At 31.3% G+C, this 24,905-nt stretch overlaps 1 protein-coding gene across 3 annotated transcripts in view; it reads right to left on the bottom strand.

The window, feature by feature from the left end:
• dila (centrosomal protein dilatory) overlaps nucleotides 1-24,905 on the bottom strand; it is a 421,620-nt gene that overhangs the window by 128,663 nt on the left and 268,052 nt on the right. For all 3 annotated transcript variants that reach the window (XM_072523241.1, XM_072523242.1, XM_072523243.1), the window contains one exon: nucleotides 16,756-16,927. In XM_072523241.1, the coding sequence (XP_072379342.1) occupies nucleotides 16,756-16,927 (172 nt within the window). The remainder of the gene's footprint in view (nucleotides 1-16,755; nucleotides 16,928-24,905) is intronic.

The raw sequence follows: 24,905 nt of genomic DNA, 5'->3' as shown, positions 1-24,905 counted from the left end.
GAAAAATGCATATTAATTACATATTAGACTGGTGTATAAAAGGGTTACATGGTGGAGAGTTGTGGCTAAAATCGCTTTATTATTATGTAGTGCCTATATTAATTCCATATTGGATTGTGGATTTATCTTGTATGGCTCTACTAGTTCACAAATTTTAAACAAAATAGATATCTTGAAGAACTCAATCTTACATATATGTCTTAGTGAAAGCCAGAAAGTCTAGAAACTATTGAGCCTCATTTAAATCACAGAAGGAAATTTTTTGTAGACAAATTTCTTTTTAAAATATCCAGAACCAACAGTAATATATATTTAAATATAGCAGTAATAAATAAACAAGATCTTACTTCTCTACTACTGTGAAAAATTCTCTACTACTGTGCGTCGCATTTCAATCTAATCAACATATTCTCAGTGATTTATATTATCCCAGCTTAATTTGGTTAAATCTTTATAATAACAGTTCATTGTTTCGAAATAAACAGATTGTAAAACCTTAATAAAGTGATAACTTTCACATTAATATTAACTTATTATACTCAATACTTGCAAGCTTCGAAGACTCTGTGGCAATCTATACCGATACTTCAAAGTCCAAGGATGGTGTGGGATATGCTTTTTATATTCCCTCTAAAAATAATAATTATTCCTACAAACTGGATAACAATTTTCTATTTTTGTTTTACGGAGCTTTGACATTTTTAACAGAGTCTACAATTATTTCTGCAATAATTATATCGAACTCAGTGTCTGTTTTAAATTCCTTGGTTTTGGCTAAGTACCCAAGTTAACAAAAACATTAATTTTGAAGAGGTTAAAGCACATATCGGTCTCGAACATAACGAGTATGTGGATATGCTGCCAAAAAAAAACTGTAAAAAATGGTTTGACACATAAACTACATGTAAGTTTTTGCATTGCAGTCGTTTATATGAAAATGATATATCTTAAAATTTGAAATGAATATTGGTCACAGCATACTTATAGCAACCCTTCTAGATACTGTAATATACAAAATCAAATACCGAATAGAACGTGATTTCAGCCATACAATTATTCAAGAAAATATATCACAGATGTAATACGTCTTCGATTTGGCCACGCCTGTTATCTCACCCATATACATAAAACTCATGTTTTCAAAAATGACCATTGTCTAAATTGTGGCAACAAAGGTGATTTAAATCACCTTTTAAATAACCACGTAGCTCTATCAGAAGAACTTAAAACGTTCAAATACCAAGAAGAATAAATTTTAACCAAAATCAGGCGGGATGGTAGCTTAGCATCATTACTCACTCGAGTAAGTGCTTCAACCAAATGTCCGAACCTGCGGTTTCTATCCTTCAAAATAATATCGATAAATCTAAAAAACATACAAGCAATCGTCTTCAAAAAGAGATATGACAACCCAGAAGAACAGCTATTAGTGTAACATAGACTAAGGTCTAACGTTTAAAAAAAGAAACGATACAAGCGACTCACAACAAATGCTTAAGAGAAATTGCGAGAGTTTACAGATACGTAGCTAACCGATTTCTGTTTAGATACCTCAAACAAGTAGAAGTACTTAAGATAATGGAAGAAGCCAGAGTAAAATTCGCTGAGCTTGAAAATTACCCAAACAGATCTTTGAGAAAAAATAGAGTATTATTTTTTTTACAAATGGAAGCTCAGCAAACCAAAGCAACAATTACAATCAAATGCTTAAACTACACTAAAAAGGTATAACAATCATGTAGCTTCATCAGAAAAACTCAAGAAGTTCAAATCGCAAGAAGATCAAACCAGAATCAGGCAGGAATGAAGATAGTTCTTTAGTTTAAGATACCGTCTTCAAAAAAATTAGAAAAACAACAAAATTGTCCCGACCAACTAACAAAGTTAAAAAGAAAAAACTAACAAAACAAGCCACAGAAATTATTACGACTGACGGTCCTAAAGACTCGAGCGCTGATTGGCCGAACTGGACCTAATCTAGAACGGTGACTCGGCACTCAGGTAAGCAAATCACAAGGACGATATGTCACTAAAGATGATAGGATTATAATGCTTCACGATGTCCTGCATAATTCAGTGAAGCTACGCATTTTAAGCGCTTAATATGAGTTACTGTCAATAATGTTTCCACTTTTAAATATTATTTTAAATTTACACTGACCCGCAAAAGTAACCGGACACTAAGTTTATTCAAAGTAAAATAGATAGTTTTTTGAAATAATCTACATGCTAGATTTCTTGTACCTGGGAATCTTAGCGTGCGTTCATAACGAAGCGCCGACCCCATGGCCCGAGCGAGGGTCGGCGCCTTGTTATGAACGCACGCTTAGATAGCAAGCGTTTTGACGGTTTGACGCCTCCATACCCTATCATTGCATGATACTCCTATCAAGCATTGGAGCAGGGTAAAGTGGTCCCTGATTTATACGGATAAATTATCCTACCCGAATGAACTATATACCCGAATGTATAGGGGTGTGCAAGGCTTATCAGGCTGCATTTATTTCTATTGCTTGCTTACTTACTAGGTGATCTTCATATTATATTGCAACACTACAAAAGGTATGCAAAAGCCAAAGATAAACTAACTACTTATTTCCCTATGGAAACCGATGGCAAACAATTTAAATTTCTTTAGTAACTCCATAAACTATTTTTTTGTTAGTAAATGTTCTATTTAATCTTTATTTTTTATTTTCAATGTTCATTTATCTTAGTTGTATTTCTTGCATTCGACTCTAGTCTGTTCCTAGTCGTAGACATAGAACATATAAATTTCTATGCCCACTTCAGTCGACAAAGTGTATCTGTTAGTTGGCAACTCGACTTCTGTCATGTCACTGCAATTCTGTAAAAAGGGAAATTGTTGTTTATCTTTAAAAATACATGTGTTAGTTCTTAATTCAAATATATTTTATCATCTTTCTTGGGTTAAGATTGTATTGATTATTTAACCAATATTCAGTCTCTGTTTATAATTTCAAATTTGACGTTTTATACATATTATCTAACCTCCAACCCACGTGTTTTTTTAACCATGTGCAGTTAGAATCTGAATATAATTTCAATAATTTATTTTAATAATAATTATTATATTGAGTGTATCCTTGCCAATTTTCTATTTTCAATTTATTATTGTAACTATTTTTAATCTTTATATGACAAGGAAATATATTAAAAGCTATGCAGTCACTAACTCAATCTATCATTTTAGTTTTTTGACCTAAATTCATTTCTTCTTGTTTTTCCTTGTTGAGTGGAAGTTCCTAAAGCCTTCTGGTGCACCATACATGCATTAACAACTACAGGAGCTTAGCAGATATGCAGAACTTAATAGCTGCTGAAGACTACAACGGGCATCGATCCCGGCATCTCCACCAACTTGAAAGTTTCTATATGCAAAAATGGTTGCGTTTCGATTTAATTTGAGCTTCTTACCACTCCCTGACACGTGTTTCTGGGTCTTCCCGTCATCAGAGAGAGCTTGTAAGAAAACTCAAACTAAACCAAAACGCACCGGCTACTCGGCAATTATAGACAAAATAATTACCAGAGTATGCTACTAGAGACATCTAGTGATGAAAGATGAAGTTAAATGTGTCGATAGCAATTAAAGTAAATTGTATACTCACGCTTAATCAAGCCATTAAGAGCGATGCTGGGAATATTTAATTCCACTAAGCATCAACAATTTACCCATATAAATTACTATCTTACTTGTACTCATTGCGTCGAGTAAGGACGATAAATATGCAAAAATGGTTGCGTTTCGATTTAATTTGAGCTTCTTACCACTCCCTGACACGTGTTTCTGGGTCTACCCAGGGTAGACTCTGGGTAGACCCAGAAACACGTGTCAGGGAGTGGTAAGAAGCTCAAATTAAATCGAAACGCAATCATTTTTGCATATTTATCGTCCTTACTCGACGCAATGAGTACAAGTAAGATAGTAATTTATATGGGTAAATTGTTGATGCTTAGTGGAATTAAATATTCCCAGCATCGCTCTTAATGGCTTGATTAAGCGTGAGTATACAATTTACTTTAATTGCTATCGACACATTTAACTTGAAAGTTTCTCATAATCAAGTTATTCTGGTAAGCCAACATTATTATCTATCAGCAAGCTATCCTATGAAGTCATAAGTATCATTTTAAAATCTTTCTCCAGTTGTTCGCTAGAATTCAAATCGATCGGACATGTTTAAATTATCGGCGTTAATAGTATCGACAACAATTTTTTTTTCTACTTGTTTTGTTGTTTTACGATAAACAATCAATTTAAGTGAAACTTTAGGTATTTTTTATAAAAAAAACTTTTATGATTGAATTAAATAGGGGCAGCAAGCCCTCTGACCCTCCTCCTTATGATAAAGATGAAAATCAGGTTGGTATGATGGAATTTACAAATATGGAAACAATTCACAAAAACAAGAGAACCAGAATGTAAGTACTAATTTAATGTCTAATTTTTTGGAAAAAACGGTAATGTTTCTAACGTTAATGAGAAGGTAAATAATAGACAGGTTTATTTATATACAAATAAAGATATTGGACCTTATCACATTTACGTAGAAAATTGCTCGGGATCTTTCACCGGTAAGTTAAATGCATTAAGAGTTGGTGACATTATTCTTTCTGCGTTTCTTGAATTGGACTCAAAAATTACAAATATTGATTCTATAGGTCGTAATAGAATTAGGATTAAACTAACAGACTACAAAAATGCAAATTATTTAATAAATCAAAAAAAATCATCAGTATTTGTTACAAATAATTTAGAATTGTATATACCTAAATTCATTCTGTTCCGACAAGGGATAATTAGACATATTAATACAGAATTTTCTGAAGAATATGCTAAATCAAAAATTAAACAATATGATTGTCATTGTAACTTTGAAATTGTAAACGTTCGGCGAATTAAACGCAAACAGGAAATAATTGAAAATGATTCAAAAAAAAATAATTTACGTTCCCACAAAATCGTTTATTGTTTCCTTTAAATCTCAGATATTGCCGCGTTATATATAAATAAATAAATGTATTAAAGAGGTTGAACACTACACACAAAAAGTTTTAATATGTTTTAATTGCCTCAGATATGGACATTTGGGTAGCCAGTGTAAAAGTCGCCCAAGATGTGGTAAATGCCAAGAGTCACGTAATACAAAGGAATGCCAAATAAATGACTTTATCCCAAAATGTTTCAGTTGCCAAGGAAATCACTATACAACAAATCTATCAGTGTATCCAGAGTTTAAGAGACAAATATTAATTAAGGAAGCTATGAGTTTTTCCAACATAAACTTTTTTGATGCCAATAAACAGGTTCCCAAAACTTCCTATGCAGACATTTTAAATAAAAGCAATACGAGCCATCCATTTGACTTACTTGTGTAACCCACTTCTTTTACCTATTTACAATCTACTTCCTCCTCTACTTCTGTTAAGAATATTCCAAAAGTCGACTCCTCTAGAAAACAATTTGCTCCCCATGTGCTTTAGAACATTAGCTCAAACGAATTAAAAGATAAATCTAATAAAAGGCCAAGGCCAAATACTCCTGATCCATCTGAACAGATCAGAAAAGAGATTATTTCCCAGGTTAATGTTCCCAGTATTTCGGGAGGAATATTAAGTAGCCCTCAATACATAAAAACAATTATCACAGATCGACAGTCAGAGGTCCTAGATCCTAGTATAATTAATGGAATTGGTTATGAAAATTGTTAATTCTCTAAAACAAACAAATAATTTAAATGTTTCTAAATCAGAAATCATCCAACTAATTAGTAAACATGTAAATCGAGATGTGTTATCAAATTCGCAGACCTAAACTCAAAATTAAATGTTTTACAATGGAACTGTTGTTCGGCAGTCTCAAAGTAAATTTAGAATTTTTACTTCATCAAAATTAAATTCATATTGCCTTATTATCGGAGACATGGTTTAAGCCTGGTTTGTATTATAACTTTAAAAACTTTAATTGCTTTAGAACATATCGTATAGATAGATATGATGAGTCAGCTATTTTATTGAAAATAAATATTAAATGTCAAGAAATTAGATTTAACATAAATATTCCTATTACATACACATGTATTTCCTTTAAACTACGTTCAATAAATAAAACCATTTATCTTGTATCACTACATAATGAACCGAAAAACAAAACTACAACACAGCAATGAGCAATTGTGATGACGATCACAATTCATATCGCCCAATATATCTACCTTCTTGTCTTCTTGAAATCCTGCAAAGACTGATTAAAAATAGATTGGAACATTGGTTAGAATTTAATGACATTCTTCCAAACTCTTCCCAACAGAAACCGACCCAGGGAGAGTCTGACCAAGTTACGGCTCCGGTTACACCTGTCAATACGTGCTCAACACAAGAAAAGAAATTCAAAATCAATTTATTAGAAGAAGACTCAATAAAAGACCTATATAAGCGAAGATTGGACCAAAAACTAGAAGAGTTTCGGTATGAATCATCAGAACAAACATACGAACACATAAAAACCTGCATGCAGACAGCAGCCCTAGAAGCTCTTGGAGAAGTGGACCAAAAATACACCTACCAAACTACGAAATTAACCGAAGACACACTAACATGCATAAAAGAGAAAAAAGAACTCCATATAAAATACCCGAACACAAAAAACTATGAGGAACTATACAGGAAAAAAAATAAAGAAGTGAAAAGAAAAGTGGCAAATGAAAAAAATGAAAGATGGGAAAAAACATGCACAGAGATAGAACAGCACATAGGAGGAACGAGAAATTCAGAGTCATGGCGCATCTTAAAGTCACTCCAAAGAAATAAGACAGAGAAAATCAAGATCGGTCAAATCAAAGAAAACGAATGGCAAGAATACTATAAAAAATTGCTAACCGAAGACCGCCCCGAATTCAAAGAATCAGAAATAGACGGAATAGAAATCTACACACATGACGAAATCGAATTAAGCCTAGCTGAGGTAAAAAAAAACGATCAAAACTCTAAAGAACAAAAAAGCAGAAGGTCCCTGCGGAATACCAAATGAATTGATAAAAACGGATCGGAAAAGTTATTCCGTATGATTCATAAAATGTTTGAGAGAGCACTGATTGGAGAATACTTACCGGCAGAATGGACCCAAGCATATATGACATCAATATATAAGAAAGGAAATAGAAAAAACTGCAAAAACTATCGGGGAATCAGCATTATATCGTCTATAGGCAGACTGTATGGAAAGACCATAAAGGTAAAATTAGAAATATATATACAAGAAAAAATCGGAGAAGACCAGGCAGGTTTCACAGCGGGGAAAGCATGCTTAGATCACTTTTACACGGTCGAACAACTAATAGAAAAAAGAATGGCCAAAAATAGATCCGTCCATCTGGCTTTTGTTGATCTTAAGAAGGCATATGACTCAATACCTAGAACCAAGCTATGGGAAGCAATGAAAGACATCGAAGTTCCACGAAGATTAATAAACGCGGTAAAAGCACTCTACAAGAATAACGAAGTAGCTATCAAAACGGGAATAGAATATGCAGTCCATTTAAGACGACAAAGGGACTACTATAGGGTTGCTCCACATCCCCCACCCTGTTCAAAATATTCCTGGAAAAAACCCTGAAACCATGGAAAAGAATGTGCGAAGGAATGGGTATACCAGTAAGGAGCGAATATCTATATACGCTAAGTTTTGCCGAAGACCAAATAGTGATCGCACAAGACGAGGATGACCCCAGTTTTATGATGAGAAAACTGGAGCAGGAATATACAAAGAATGAGATGGAAATAAACCTAAAAAAAACTGAATACCTAACAACGGAGAATACAGAAATAAAACACCTGGAAATAGACGAAGTTAAACAAATCAAAGGAACAGACAAGTATAAGTATTTAGACTTCATAATATCAAACAAAGGAACAACGGAGGAAGATATAAAAAATAGACTACGACAAACAAGAGACTGCATACGAAAATTGAACCAGGTACTATGGGATAAGAACATTAGCATGAAAACAAAGAAAAAAATATATAATACCATGACAAGAAGTATCCTCACTTATGGGTGTGAAAATTGGACAATAAATAAGAAAACCAAAAACAAAATAAGAGCAACAGAGGTGGAATTCCTAAGGGAAGCTGCAGAGTAACAAGAAGAGATAGAATAAATAACATGGAGATTAAGAGGAGAATGGGAATGAACTCCGACATAATAGACTACATCGAACAGAAGAGGTTAACCTGGTACGGACATGTCAGAAGAGCAGATGGATAAATAGAATAACAGAATTGAGCCCGATAGGAAGAAGAAAGAGAGGCAGACCCCGAAGATCTTTCAGAGATGAAGTGGACGAAGCAATGAGTAGATAAACCTACAGGAAGGGGACTGGCTAAACAGGAAAAATTGGAGAAAACGGTTGAGTGAAGGAATACAGTGAAAACTGTGGAAATCCTTGTATATATATCTTCCAAACTCCCAATTTGGTTTTCGCAAATTTAAATCCACTCAAGATGCCATAACTGCTCTCGTAACAACAGTTCAAGTCAATTTCACGGAAAACTCGTGACGGTACTGTATTCATTAGACAAATCAATTGATGTTTCTAAAAATAATTTAACAACAGCTATTTTATCAATATATGCATATTATGAATCAAATGGATTAACATTATCAGAATCCAAAACAGAAATCTGCTTCTTTTCTAGAAAACATAGAATTCCAGAAGGGTATATAAATTGTAGTCAATTCAAATTTCCAATTAAAAACTGTGTCAGATACCTGGGAACTTATTTAGACAGAAAACTTTTGTGGAAAGATCATATTCAATATATCATTAACAAAAACCGAAAAAGCTATGAATATCCTAAGAGCTTTCTGTAAAACAAACTGGGGTTCAGATCCCAACATTAGTTTAATGTTTTATCGATTATCGATCTATGATATGACCACTTTTCGATTATAGCTGCCACTTGTATGAAAACGCATTGGACACCTATTTAACAGAAATTGAGGTACAGAAAAATAAGTGCCTACGCTTGTCCCTTGGGTATCTGAAATATACACCAATTAATGTAGTGCAAATTAAAGCTGTTGAACCGTCATTGAATTTACGGAGGCAGTATCTTACCGACAAATATATAGCTCGTACCATTAGCAGAGACCAAGTATTTCGCAAAGATATACACAAACGGGCTGTTTTAGATTTGACTAAAAGATATTGGTTTAAGAAAAAATCTCCACTTGTAGCGGTAAGCTACAGAAGTCTGTCTAAATTCAAAGAGATACTTTATAAGGGTCATCTTCCACAAGTTTATACTGAAAAGCCTCATGCGCTGTTCTCAATAAAAATCAAGACACAATTTCTCAATGATGTCCAAGGCCCCATGTTTAACGCAGAAATTCAGAAGAGATGGTCTAATTATTATTATATGTTTACTGATGGTTCAAAAAAAGGAAATAATACTGCTTGCGCAGTATACCAACAGTATTCTGGACAACAGCATAAAATATAAGTTACCCGATAAAGCCACCATCTACACATCCGAAATGCTGTGTTTAAAGTTTGCTCTTTCTCACGCTTTGACAAAGGATATAAAGAACTGTGTAATATTTACAGACAGTAAAAATGAAGTAGAAAGATTATGTGTAACAAATAAATCCAAGCAATTGACTCATCTTGGAGGAGAAGTTATTATCGCATGAATCCAAGGCCATTCTGGGATAAAGGATAATATAATAGCAGATTCTTTGGCAAAAGAAGCATTATCAAGCGGAGAAACCATAGACAACAATATTCTACCGGTGTCAGATATAGATGTATGTAGTAAACATCGGCTCAAATTAAAATGGCAAGCCAATTATACGAAATCCGAAAAACAGTCATCCTTTAAATATTGGCAACCCACACTTCTTAAAAAAAGGTGGTTTTATTCAGAGTCCAACAGAAGTTTTATTAAAACTATCAATAGGCTAAGGTCAAATCATGCTCTAACACCTTCAAGAATGTACAAAATGAATCTAGCAGACACTCCAAACTGTACTTGTGGTAAATATGAAGATTTAACACATATCCTATTAGAATGTGTAAACCAACAAGATAATATTACATGTTTTTATGAAAACTTACGAAAACTAAATGTCAAACAATATAATATACAAACCATAGAATTAAGATGAAACTTGTAAGCAATTTGCGAACGCACAAATCATGTAACAAATCTTTTAATACGAAAAAATGAAAAAAAAAAAATTATTATAAAAGATGACCAAAACAAAAAATATATATACATATTACATACAATATCAAAAAGTAATATAAGGAAATAATAAAAAATAATAAAAAAAAAATTTTTTAAAAAATAAAAAAAAACAGTCAAAACACGTCAATTCTTTAATTTACTTTTAACTTACATTTAGTACTAACTCGAACCCTGATTGTTGTTCTGTGAATACAAAGTACAAAATAGTCTGGTCAATTGGCTATGCCAAGGCCATTAAAAAAAATCTTTCTCTAAAACTATAGGCAAGATTTTCCTTTTTTTTATTTCACATTAAAATTTTAATTTTGTATTTTTTATGTACAATAAATACGATTAGTTAATATCTTGGTTAATTTTTCACTGCAAAACTCATTTTTCAGATTTACTTTTAAGATAATCTCGCACCTGCTATGAGACTAAGCTATGTATACGAGGCCTAACAATTGGCTCCCAAATAGCTCCAAAGGCTTTTGGAGGTAGTTATATTGTTATTCATTGCCTCCTACTATATCCGCTAGGTCGTTTATGGTTACAACCTCATTTTAGCACACGAACGAAGACATATTGTCTGGCAGACTACCGTTTTTTGAAGGAGATAATAACCACGTAAATCAATTTTTTTTTAAATTATTTAGTAATATACTCTGACCCGCAAAAGTAACCGTACACATGAAATTCTATCATTTTCTTCTTTTAATTTTGTTGAATTGTTCTGTATAATAATTAAATATATTTATCAAAATATAAGTTGCTTTTGTCCATTAGTCTGCTATTTTAAACAGTTAAAAGTTTGTCATTTTTAGTGGCCAAAAAGAAAGTTTTTTTAAAGAGTCCCAGATAAATCGAATACTTACTTATAGCCATTCTTGTTAAAGGCTATGGCGGGATAAGATGGTCAAAATTGCACCATGCTCGATTCAGTTTTGGGTCTGGCCATTCGAAAAAACATAATTAAAAACTCAGTTAAATTTTCAAGTTCCTAAGTAGCTCTGGGGGTTCGCTATGGGAAAAAACGTATTTAAAAAAAATAATTTTTTTTTAGACGCTGTATTGCTGCAAAAAATCTGAAAAAATTCATGAAAGCGTATAATAATACAAAACTGCCTGATTTTTTTCAGATTTTTAGCTTGAAAATTGAGCCCAGGAAAAATATTTGAAATTTTCAGTAATATTTTAGGTTATGTCGGAAATTGTTGGCCAACTTTAAAACAATGTTTTTTTATGGGTTTTTTCCCGTTCTTTCGAATGGCATAGGTATTATTATCATTTTCAACGTGGAAAATGCCTAAAAATCGAAAAAACTGCCTTTTTTGGCATTTTTCTGAAGTTTTTGACTCATAACCTCAAAAAAATACACATAAATTATTGATAATTCATATTTTTATACGTATTCTTATCTTTATAATCGAAATAAACTATTAAAACTATTATTTTTTTCCTACAGCATGCTCTAAAAACCGAAAAACCCCGTTTTTTCGGCGTTGTTTTTAAGCTTTCGCTATATAACCTCTAAATTCAGTGTTTAAATGAATGATAATTTACATTTTCACATGCATCTTTCCCTCTACAATCATAATCAGCTATTTAAAGCATTAGTTTTATCTCACAACATTCTCAAAACCGAAAAATCCCATTTTCTCCATGTCTTTACTACATAACCTCAAAAGACTCTGAAAAATGAACCATATTTTTGAACCATATCTTTTAAATAATTATAACAGCTGATCGTACGCAGGAAAACAAAATATTTTTTTTTAGAGGTAAATAAAATTCATATATTTACTAATTAACAATCTATATTTACAATTTTCTATTTAATCTAGATACATTGGATGACAGAATAATTACATTTTATTAATCTTCCTCACTATCCTCGTCGATTACCGGATCAATCTCCGTTTCACCGAATATTTCTGAAAGAAATTTAGCTGGTCTAATATTATCCGATTTGTACCTAGCATTGCTTAAATAATATATAATAGCAGCAACATGTGAGCAGGATCCAACAGTTCTCAATCCATTAGCACAATCGTACGAGTAAAATTGCATTGTAGCCAATAGATTCTGGCTTATACTCAATGTAACATTTATAAATTTTTTTTTGATATGTCTGGATTGTATCAAAACCTTGATAATATTCGGTTTCATTCGCATGCATTCTTAATTAATTTCGTTTTTATCGTTCAATAACTCAACAATAACAATAACGTAGCTAGGTAACATACAACTTGACCTAACTGGTACGTACCCGAAAAGAATATTTTGAGATCTCTCTCGGTCATCTCTGGAAAATCAAGAATTTCTCGCGATGTTATCTTGGTTGTCGTCGTACTTCGTCTAGACCACCTTGCTGTTTCAGCTTCTTTAGCCAATGTGTTATCCACTTTACTATAATTTAACATTCTCTGTATTATTAATTTTTTTAATTCTTCAAATTCTTCATCGCTCTTCTTCTTCTTCTTAGCCTTCTGTCGTCCATGTTTGGATATAGGCCTCTCCCAACTCCTTCCATCGGTCTCTATCCTGAGCAACATATTTCCAATTTGTTCCGGCTATTCTTTTAATGCCATCAACCCATTTCATCTGTGGTCTTCCTCTTGGTAGTTTACTTTCGTCAGGTCTCCTTCTTCATCGCTATATAATCTTTTTCCATAACGGTTATTAAGAAAACATGCAATTCTGCAATATGCTCCAGCTTTTGGCAACAATTTATTATCCAATTGTTGATGGAGCAGCTTATATTTTTTGCCAAGAATGCCATGGGCAGCTTCTACTACCCATCTTAGTTTCGTAACATAACGAGATTCATTAGCTTCAGCTGTGGATAAACTTGGTCTTTTTCCTTTTAATGCAGGTATTAGAACCTTGAAGCCAAGATCTTCTAAGTAGGATACGACGTCTCTAAAGCCCCTATATACAATACAAACATCACCTTTTTTCATAAGTGACCTTATTCCATTTGGATCTTCCAGAACCTTCTTCATGATGCTTGCATCATTTTCTGTAGCTAAGAATGGACCGGGTAGATATACAACAAACCCGTCTGTTGTGCAGATGGTAAACGGCTTGCACAACGGTTTTATCTTCTGTCCCGAATATGATTTTCTTTGATACCAATTATTTCCACTTTTTTGGTGAGCTAAATAAGCTCCATCGAAAATTAATGTGAGCTGATCATCCGTCAAATTAAATAACGTTATGGCATAAACAGAAGTATGGTTACGGATTAAGTCGTCTCTCACGAGACTTTTTACTCCAAAATATTGTGGCAATACATCTCTCTCGAATGAATTGATTAAAGACTCGCAAAAATCAGATACTTTGATCTCATTATCTATCCCGAAAACTGATGAAATAAAATTATTTGATGATCGAGTTCTTAATTTAACAATAATACTGGTTATTGTTGCCTGTTATTTTAGACACGACACAATTATTCTGCTGTCAAATTCAAAATCAATTCAAAATAAACACAAAAACAGAGAGCCATTGAACATTTGAGGAAAAGTCCCGCCAAAAAGATAAAGGCCCTAACACGCAAACTGGCTAAGAGCTATAAAGAGGATATGGCCCTACACACGCAAACGCACTAAGAGCGATATAGAATGAAAGCCCGATTATAACAGATATACATGGCGTTGGTAGTTGTGCCGCGTAATGTCAACTACCGTGCGGCGCAACTACCAACGCCATGTTTTCTGTTACAATGAGGCTCCCTGGATATACGGGATGTAAGGCTAAGACATGAACACCAAAAGAGTTAAGTAAATATAAAATAAAAGAAGAATGTGATAAGCATGGGTATAACGCTCTTGTATCTAAGCGGAAGAGTAAGGCATGGACGAGCGTGGTACGAGCTTATGAATGTATATAACAAGGATCTCAAAAGTCATGGAAATATATAGATATGCGTCTGTGTATAAATGTATGTACATTGTGATATAATATCACGTATATAGATATATGGGCTAGCTTAAAATTCCACAACTTTTTAGTGCACAAGTGCGTTCTAATTCACGATTTATTTTTCGGAATCTTTTGAGGTTATGTAGTAAAAACATGGAGAAAACGGGGTTTTTCGGTTTTTGGAGCATGCTGTAGGAAAAAATAATAGTTTTAATAGCTTATTTCGATTAAAAAGATATATAAGAATACATATAAAAATATGAATTATCATTAATTTATGTGTATGTTGTTGAGGTTATGAGTCAAAAACTTCAGAAAAATGCCAAAAAAGCAGTTTTTTTCGATTTTTAGGCATTTTCCACGTTGAAAATGATAAAAATACCTATGCCATTCGAAAGAACGGGAAAAAACCCATAAAAAACATTGTTTTAAAGTTGGCCAAAAATTTCTGACATAACCTAAAATATTACTGAAAATTTCAAATATTTTTCCTGGGCTCAATTTTCAAGCTAAAAATCTGAAAAAATCAGGCAGTTTTGTATTATTAAAATACGCTTTCATGAATTTTTTCAGATTTTTTGCACCAATACAGCGTCTAAAAAAAATTATTTTTTTTTAAATACGTTTTTTCCCATAGCGAACCCCCAGAGGCACTTAGGAACTTGAAAATTTAACTGAGTTTTTAATTATGTCCTTTCGAATGGCCAGACCCAAAACTGAATCGAGCATGGTGCAATTTTAACCATCTTATCCCGCTATAGCCTTTATTGTATTCCTTTTTGGTGTATGTTGGCTGTTTTTTCGTGACAGAAAGCTGTTGTTCTTCATAAGGATGGGCGTTCCATTCAATATATCGAAGATTGGCATCCCGTGATGTACAATATCCGATGTCAAGGTCAAGGTCAACAACGTGGAAGATCGGTTTCTGAGACTTCAAGTGCTTAGAGACTACCGTCCTACAATTACTGCTACAGTTTTGACTGGGAGACTGATAGTTGTTCAAGGTACCAAAATTTCACCTGACACCGTACGTTGAAGATTAAGCAGATAAAATTTATCATCTTATGTATCGGATAAAGGCCCTTTATTGGACGCAGCTCATAAAAACAACGCATGGAGAGCTGTCATGTTCATGTAGATTGGGATTTAGAAGATTGGAGAAACATTATGTTTACAGACGAATTTCGTTTTAGAAGATATTTACCTGACAACCGCCAAAAAGTATGGAGAAAGCCGGAGTACGTTATGCCCAATGATGCTTAATTCCTAAAGTATAATTTGGTGGTGGATGTATAATGGTATGGTGTAGCATTTCTTTAGAAGTACATACAGATCTTGTTATATTAGGGGCCTATGGCCATAATGCGCATAGGTACATTAGGGAATGTCTGGAAGAACATCTGTTACCTTATATGCATTTTGTAGGTGAAAATGTTTTCCTAATTCAGGATAATTCTCGGTCGTGCATAGCCATGATACCAATGCAATATTTTACAGATGTTGGTATTCAGTTACTAGCCTGGCCTCCTAGAAGTCCAGACCTTAACCCGATAGAGCATTTATTAGACAACTTGAAAAGGGTAGTTATGCAAAATTATGTATAGTTTGAAACTGTGATAGCGTTCGAACAGGAGTAATAAACGAGTGGGAAACAAATACAGCAGAACGAGATTGCTGCTTCAATTTAAACTATACTAGAAAGCATGAGAGCTGTTATTTGAGCTACAGTAGAAAATACTTTATTTTACTAACCGCATTCTCACAATATTTTATGATTTGATTTAAAAAATATTTTACTACGGAATAAAAAAATTTGTATATTTTTATTTGTTGTTACATTAGTCAATATTTTTGGATTTGTTGTTTATATTATGGTTTGGTATTTTTTATACAATAAAGATAATTGATTGGAATTGAAGATTCCTAATATCCAATCTATTTTACTTTTAAATAAACTGTCCGGTTACTTTTACGGTTTAATGTACTACCGTATACATATTATATTATTATGTTCATCATTACGTAGATTAAACAAATTTAAAATTATATTTAAAAGTGGAAAGATTATTGACAGTAACTTAGTGCTTAAAATGCGTAGCTTTTAATTTCTCTTAGAAAAAATAGAAAATACTTTAAATATGTATTTTTTTAGGTGATAACCCTAGAAAATGTACAACTTAAACAGAAATTAAGAAAACAACTTAAAATGATATTATAAAAACTGTCCTCTACACCTACTCAATGTAATTAACCTAATCACATAAATAAAGATGAGCCGCCTGACAGTCTGGTAAAAACTGAATTTTTGGCATTTTTGCCATAAATTTTCAAAGATTGCATATATTTCTGATTCCAAATCAAACTACTACTAAACCAATAAAGTACGAGGAATAAATGAAGAGTGATGCCGGTGGGTAAAATGCTGCAGTCTGTCAAACGACACGTCTCCAATTGAGGGATAATAAACATATTATATTTTATTATCAAAGTGGCGATATGTAAACCGAAATTATTTTAAAGGTATTCGGTATATTACATATTAATATTACATATTATTATAGACGTATTTTCACCTGTAATCGTTCGTCGAATTCCTCCTGTGCTTGTTGAATTGCTTTTTCCTTTTCACTTATGACTGTCTTCTCTTTTTCTTCGCATTCTTTAATCTTATTCGCATGATCAGCAAAAAGTCGTCTTCGTTGTTCTTGATAAGTTTTTTCTTCTGTCTCCACCATTTTCTCATATCTACGAAATAGATTATTAAGTTGTTCGTGAATTACTCGAAATAGTAGTCTTATAAGCATTTACGTTACACATGTATCCAGGATGTCATTGACTTAACTTTAAGCTTTAATGGTTAAATAATATTTAAATAAACTAAACTTAGTTTCATACTTTAAAAATACGGGCCTTTAATGAACGCATCAAAATTTCTAAAGAACATAGTTTTTTCTTATATGTAGATGAATTTTGATTGGAGTTTAAAAAGTGACATACCGTTATACTACCCGATTATTCAGCAATGAACTTATTTTAATTTCAATGTAATATGATTTTTCTATGATGAAATAATCATATAAACGTTAGGAAGTGCACAAAGGCTATAGCGGGATTAGATGGTCAAACGTGCCCCCGCACCGATCAGCACATGATTTGTGTTTTTAATAAAGCATATAAAAACATGACTTCATCCAAATTTTTAGCTTTCCAGAGCCCATAGAACTTCCTAAATCTAAAAAAGAAGCTTTTTCGATTTTATCTTTTTCTGAACTATTTTTTGCTTTAAAAAATCTTAAAAAAATCATGAAGATGTATCTTTAGAATACAAAAGAGCCTGAGTTTTTTAAAATTTTTATATTGAAAATTGAACTCAGGATAAATCATTGAAATTTTCAATAATTTTTTAGGTTATGTTAATAATTTTTGGCTAACTTTTACATGGCCTACATATAGTCTAGTGCCAAATGTTTATCAAAATAAATAAGTTACTAGATAATGATAGAGCACGCCTATGGGATATATCATCCCTTTATCCTAAAAACCGTTGCGAGTTAATATCGAAAATCTCGAGTCGCATTGAAATTCTCGAAGTAGTTGGTCAAATCGAAGTTTAGAGTTGAATATTATAATTGCCATATATCCTATAGGTGCGCGTATCGTACTCTATGGGCTAACACAGTCAAAGCGATACGAAGGCGATGGCGACACGAAGGCGACACTAAGACGAAAACAGTGGCGACAACAGCAATGTCTGCTACGTGCAAAATCCGTAACCATGCCAAAAAAATGTTTTTTTTTTAATATTTGCCCACTTTATTGGCCCATAACCTGATTATGAACCTGAACCATAACGTATTTTTGATCGCACCCATCACTTTTGTTATACCACTTGTCTTTTGTCTTAAAAAGTCAAAACTTGAAAAAACTGTTTCTAATTATTATTTCTATTTTTGACTCGTTAATTGCATAATGTGATATATATCTAAGATCACCTCGGTAGGACAAGAATATTATATTTTTTAAATATTTTTTTAACATTGTAAAAATTGTTTTATAAATTCATTTGGATATAAGCTAGGACATATATTATATAAAATATTTGGTTACAACATTATTTATTATTTTAAAATTGTTATAAAATAGGTTATTTAAATTAACATTTTAAACATTCAATTACATTTTAGTCCTCATCACTATTCTCATCTATAACTGATTCAACATCAGATGTAAAAATTTCTGATAGAACTTTTGCTGGTCTTATGATTCTCGATTTATATCTTGAATTACTGAGTTAATATATGAGTGCGGCTATATGAGAACACGAACCCACACTGCGTAACCCATTTGCGCAGTCACATGCGTGGCGCAAGATACCACCATATCCAATTGAATCAGGTTTATACTAAATGTAGTATTTATAGGTCTTACTACTTATATGCCTGGATCTTATCATTACTTTAATAATATTTGGTTTCATTGTAATATACTTCAAATTGATGTTATTACTATCATCCATCAACTCAGCCAAATAGCAAATCGCTTGACGTAACTGATAGGTTCCCAAAAAAAAATGTGAGGTCCCTTTCAGTCATCTCTGGAAAGTTAATGGTTTCTTGCGATGTTAGCTTCGTCATTGTAGTAGGACGTTTTGACCACCTGGCTGTCTCAGCTTCTAATGCTAAAGTATTCTCACCTTGATTAGATTATAACATTCTTTCGATTATTATATCCTGTAACCCATTATCATGTTGATCAATATTCAAACGTTAAAACTCAAATTCTTAATCTTGTGATAAAAAAAAACAATATATAATTACATACTCTAACATAGGCTAGGGTAGCGCCCTATACTTACTGCAATTGATATTAGTAAGTAAGAACAATTTAACTTTCACAAATCAACCTCTGATAATATCTCAAAATTATTTATTTTGTCTATTTTGTCCAAAACCAAACCTAACAATGAACAAGAAACGACAAATAATTGCATTTATAAAATACCTTGCGAATGCGATCAGTTTTATTTAGGTGAAACATCAAGGCCAATAAATGTTAGAATAAGTCAACATCAATCCTATATTAAAAATAGAGAATTTGATAGATCTCAAATATGTAAACACGCATGGGATAATGAACATAGGGTTCAATGGAATGATTCAAATATAGTCCTAAAAGACACGGATGGTAAAAAGAGAAAAATCAAAGAAGCGGCTCTAATTATGCTAAATGAGACCAATTGTGTCGCAAATTCCTCGGCAGAATGTAGTACGAACCGGTTACCCATACTGAAAGAAGAAGTTATTAAAAGGAAAATACCAGTATTGGTAAGTCAGTAACATATAGAGGATACATCATTTATGTTTTTTAAATAACAAACATATAAAATCAGCGTTTGGTGTTTATTGAAGGTAAACTAAATGAACGACCAAATACTTACCATGTCGGGATAGTATTATGAGGTTTTTTTCCCGGTTTTTTTCCCTCATAATTTACTATGGAATCACTAACAGGAGAATTTTACTGTCATCAAGGCATGTATTTGTCTTTTAAAGACGAATTACATGCTATGATCTTGTTCTGACGGATATTCTCAAGTTAAAGTTGATTTCATGTAATCGAATGAACAATCTTATAAGTAAAGTCGTCCCAGAAACGCAACAATATCATTTTAAAGTCGTCTACTTTAAAATGTATAATGTATGTCTGAATTGTCAATATAGATGAGTCAGATAAAATTAAATTATTAGAAGAATTTTTCACTAAGTAACAAAAAAACAAAATTTGTTTAATTTACTAATGTTTGTATTTTGAGAACGATTCCGAAGTGGAAATTGAAACGTCAATAAACGTACTGATTACGTTTACGATTACGAAAACTACGATTAGTACTGATCGAGTAACGACGAGAAGTAGATCCACCAGGCTTGAGAATGGCAAGTGACACCTTGCCGAAACGTCGCCAAAACAATGGTTTTCAAGAAAACCAGCATTTTACAACGCGGAGTCAAACCCGGAAAAATGGTGACAGCATATATATATATATATATATATATATATATATATATATATATATATATATATATATATATATATATATATATATATATATATATATATGCCTATATTATATACATAATATATACGTTGGAATTATCGGGTAAAGTGGTCTCTAATAAAAATCGTTCTTTTTCTAAGATACTCAATATTTCCCTATTTATTTGATAGCTTTCTTTTAAATATAAATATTAAGTATCTTAGAAAAAAGAAAGATTTTTATTAGAGACCACTTTACCTGATAATTGTAACGTATTTATAAATTATTTATAATTTATAAATACGTTACAATTATCAGGTAAAGTGGTCTCTAATAAAAATCTTTCTTTTTTCTAAGATACTATATATATAAATATATATATATATATATATATATATATATATATATATATATATATAGATATAAATACATATATATATATATATATATATATATATATATATATATATATTGTTTTGATGTGTTTTTTGTTTGAATGATGAGCAATGAGTATTTTTAATAATATAATATATATAGGGTTTTTATCGCGGTTCTCAAAGAATTAGCTTGTAAGTACTTTTTTAAATTATCTTTATTATAACTATTATGAAACACACATATATATCTAACCTAGTCAATGTAAATTTAAAATAAACTATCTTTAAACTGATATTCTTATAAAACTAATTAAATTCTATAGACAATCTAAAATTTAAACAAACTATCTTCAAAATTGAAATTGTTATGACACTAACTAAATTATATTAACAAAATTTTGTACCTTTCTTTCACTGAATGCCTAAATGAACTGTTTTCCACTATATAGATTCTAATCACCACTGAATGTCTTCGTACTTCAGTTATCCTTGTTTTTTGTGAAATTACTTTTTCAATTATCAACTTCTACCAATTTAAGATATAGTTTTCTTCACCAGCATTTATACACCACCAACCAAACCAGCAAACAGCATTTATATTTATTCTTCTTTTCAATATACCAATATCCAATTATTATAAGTTGATTTATACTAATCTCCAACCATAATATAATTTAATTTCTTCCAATATACTTTTTTTAATCTTCAATAATTATTTGTGTATAATTATAAATGTGCATTAAATTATATGCATAATTTTTAATCTTCATTTAACTCACTATATTAAACAATTTGACTATTTGTACCTGATTCACTGACTCCAACTAACTTTCATATTTCTTACTAAACTTTTCTGACTGACTTCTTAAAAATTCTGAACAATTTACTTCACTATTCACTAACTAAATGTGTCTATTAACTTTCATAATGAACTGGCCTGACTTCTGACTAAAAACTTCCCGACTGCTTGACTTCAGACTAAAAACTTAAAAACTGCCATCTTGAATCCAAATCACGGGTATTTATATCTTTTGGATATTCTAGAACCGTTTCGTAAGATATCATGTTCTATTTAGTTCTATTAAATACTTGTATGAATTTTCTGGAACAAACCATTTCGCAAACATGGCCATCTCCGCTGATCCAGAGAATTCCATTCTTTTCTATTAATAATTTTGTTTACATTTAGGCTTTTCAGATCAGAATATATATTAAATTAGTAACTTAACATTCTAATTTAATAAAATACACAATTCAAACAATATATTATTATAACCCCACTTTATATTCCCAATTATGATTAATTTCTATCTGTCAATCACTTCGAGAGTATTTTTGGTTGCCTATGCACATGGCTCACTTAAATTACAACTTTTTACACTTATTATATGCTAATTTATTAAAAATGCCCTCACATAAATATATTTTTATAAAATTCTCTAGTATATAACTTATTCAAAATAATCAAATACTTTTTTATATCTAATATTATGTAGTATATAACTTATAAATCATTTTCTATAAACCCTAATCGTATCAATACCCCAAAATAATATTTAAAATAAATAATTTACTTATTATTTTTTTAAATATTAATTTTCTCATACCTTATTAAACTTAATAAATCAATTTTTTTTTTATTTAAAATGTGTTAAATACATCCCTGTTCGCTGTCTATGTCAAAACAGAGAACAACGGAGCACAGTTCGGCTATTCTATGGTCAAACTGTCATGTCAAATGGAGCAATGGATGCGATATCAGAGAATAAAATATAACCTTAATTAAAAATATAATAGATATGGTGTTATGTTTATTTATAGACAAAATCTAGGAATTATTTCCATTCAAAATAACTTCATCAATATAAATTGGTAAGTTTTTCCACTTTATTATATTAGAAAGACATTTTTATAGCAATTATAGTATCTAACCCCAAATTATGATTTTTAGGGTACCAAACAATTTCCATATGTACAAAATTCAACAAGTATGATGTCAAATTTATTCACAACAAAGAAATCTACCATCTATCTATGAAATGGATCTATCAGTAAGTTATTAGTGTTATTATATTTGTGTTAAAGGTATAGAAATCATTATTCAATCTCTTCATGATATTGAAAAATGTCGTTGATATGAAATATGCCTCTTAGTCTGTTCTCTGCATCTATTAACACATAACTATTTAGTCCATTCTGATTTCAATTGTATATGGACCTTCAAACATTGGTTGTAATTTCTTACAACGGTTTTCTTTAACATTACTTTTTCTAAGTGAACGAATTAACACTAGGTCTCCTTTTTGAAATGTGATTGGTTTTTTTATATTTCGATTTTGTCTTCTAATATATTTTTCAGCTTTCCTCCTAATTCGGTTATTCACTTTCTGCATTACTTGTTCTAACATATCCTGATTATATTCACTAATCCACTTTCTGTTTCCTATATGGCCAAACATTAAATATTCTGGTACTTCCTCTGTATTCAAATTATGTGTATTATTTAAAAAATACTCTACTTGTGGTATATGTTGCTGCCAAGTTTCGTGTTGATTTTGGCACAGTATCCTTAAATATTTTATAACTTCTTTAATTATATCTTTCTGCAGGATTTGCCTGAGGATGTCTGATACTTGTAAAATGAATGTTGATTCCCTTTTTCTCACAAAATGTCAGAAATTTTTGGTTGTTAAAATATGTAGCATTATCTATTATGCAATTTCTAAATGGTCCTATTTCTTCGAAAAATTGATTAATATATAATTTTAATGTTTTAACATTTGTTCTAGAGCAGGGATATAGTTTAATAAATTTTGTATATAAATCAACTATCACTAGTATATGCTTTTTTCCTGTTGGACTGAGAACTAAATTGAAATAAAATCCATGGAAACTGTATTTAGTTTTTCATATACAACATTAGATTTATATGTGTTCTGGTTTTTGAAATTCTTTTCTTTGTTTAGGTGACATATTGGCATTGGGTAGTAATGTTTTTTGCTATACTTATGTCATTCTTTGTAAAATAATTGTCCCTAAATAGCATCCATAGCTTTCTTGAACCAATATGCATATAATTGTTATGTAAATTTTTCAATATTTTCTTTGCTAAAGTTCTAGTTATTACATATACTTCTATGCCATTTATTATTTTATAATATACCCCATCTTTCCTAAGGACTTTTTGTTTTTCACTCAAATTAATCTGATCTCTTATAATTTCTTCTTTAGAATATAATCCTGTACTTTCTACTAATTGATTTAATCCAATTTTTATTGTTCGCTGTCCTTTTTGTGGTGTATTTCTAACCTGATAAAGCATCTGCCACTATATTGGATTTTCCAGAAATGTATTTGATTTCAAAGCAGTATTCACTAAGTATTAGACTCCACCGATGTATTCTACTGTTTCCATATTTGTTATTTAATATAGACGTAAAGCTTGGTGATCTGTTTCTATTGTAAATTCATTACCCAACAAATAAAATCTTAATTTTGTGACACAGTGTATTATACTTGCTAGTTCTAATTCTGAAACTGAGTAACCCTTTTCATGTGGCTTTGTAATTCTTGAAATGAATTGTATTGGGTATTCGACCCCATCATGTATTTGTAATAATACCCCTGATAATCTATTGATGCATCTGTTCTTAATATGAATGGCTGTGTGTAGTCAGGATAGTATATTTTCAAATTTGACAGAAAAATGTTTTAATTTCTTGGAATGCTAGTTCTCTTCTCTGATCCCATCTCCATTTTACACCTTTTCTCAGTAGTTCAAGTAATGGAATTTCTTTTATACTTAGATCTGGTATCATCCTTTATAATAATTAATTATTCCAATAAATCCTCTTAAAGTTCTTAAATTGTGTGGTGTTTTATATTCCTGAATGACTTGTGTCCGTTCTGGATCCATTTCGATTCCCTTAGTGTTAAGTTTATAACCTAGATATATGACTTCTTTTTGAAAAAATGTACATTTTTCTTGATTTATTTTAGTCCAACTTTGTCTAATCTATTTACCCTAAATCCCTAAATATTATAAACCCTAATCGTATCAATATATATATATATATATATATATATATATATATATATATATATATATATATATATATATATATATATATATAGCGAAGAATAAGTCGAGCGCCCGAAGTCAAGAATAAACAATATTTATGAACTTGCCCGACAACACATCCAGTTAGCCAGTGACAGAAAAAAAGATCAATATGATTCTCGATGTAAGAATTAAAGCTTGGAAGTAGATGATCTTGTTTGGCTTTATTATCTACAACGTCGTCGAGGTTTA

This window comes from Diabrotica undecimpunctata, chromosome 2, assembly GCF_040954645.1.
Source record: "Diabrotica undecimpunctata isolate CICGRU chromosome 2, icDiaUnde3, whole genome shotgun sequence".
NCBI lineage: Eukaryota > Metazoa > Arthropoda > Insecta > Coleoptera > Chrysomelidae > Diabrotica > Diabrotica undecimpunctata.
This window is presented reverse-complemented; position numbering and strand designations above follow the sequence as displayed.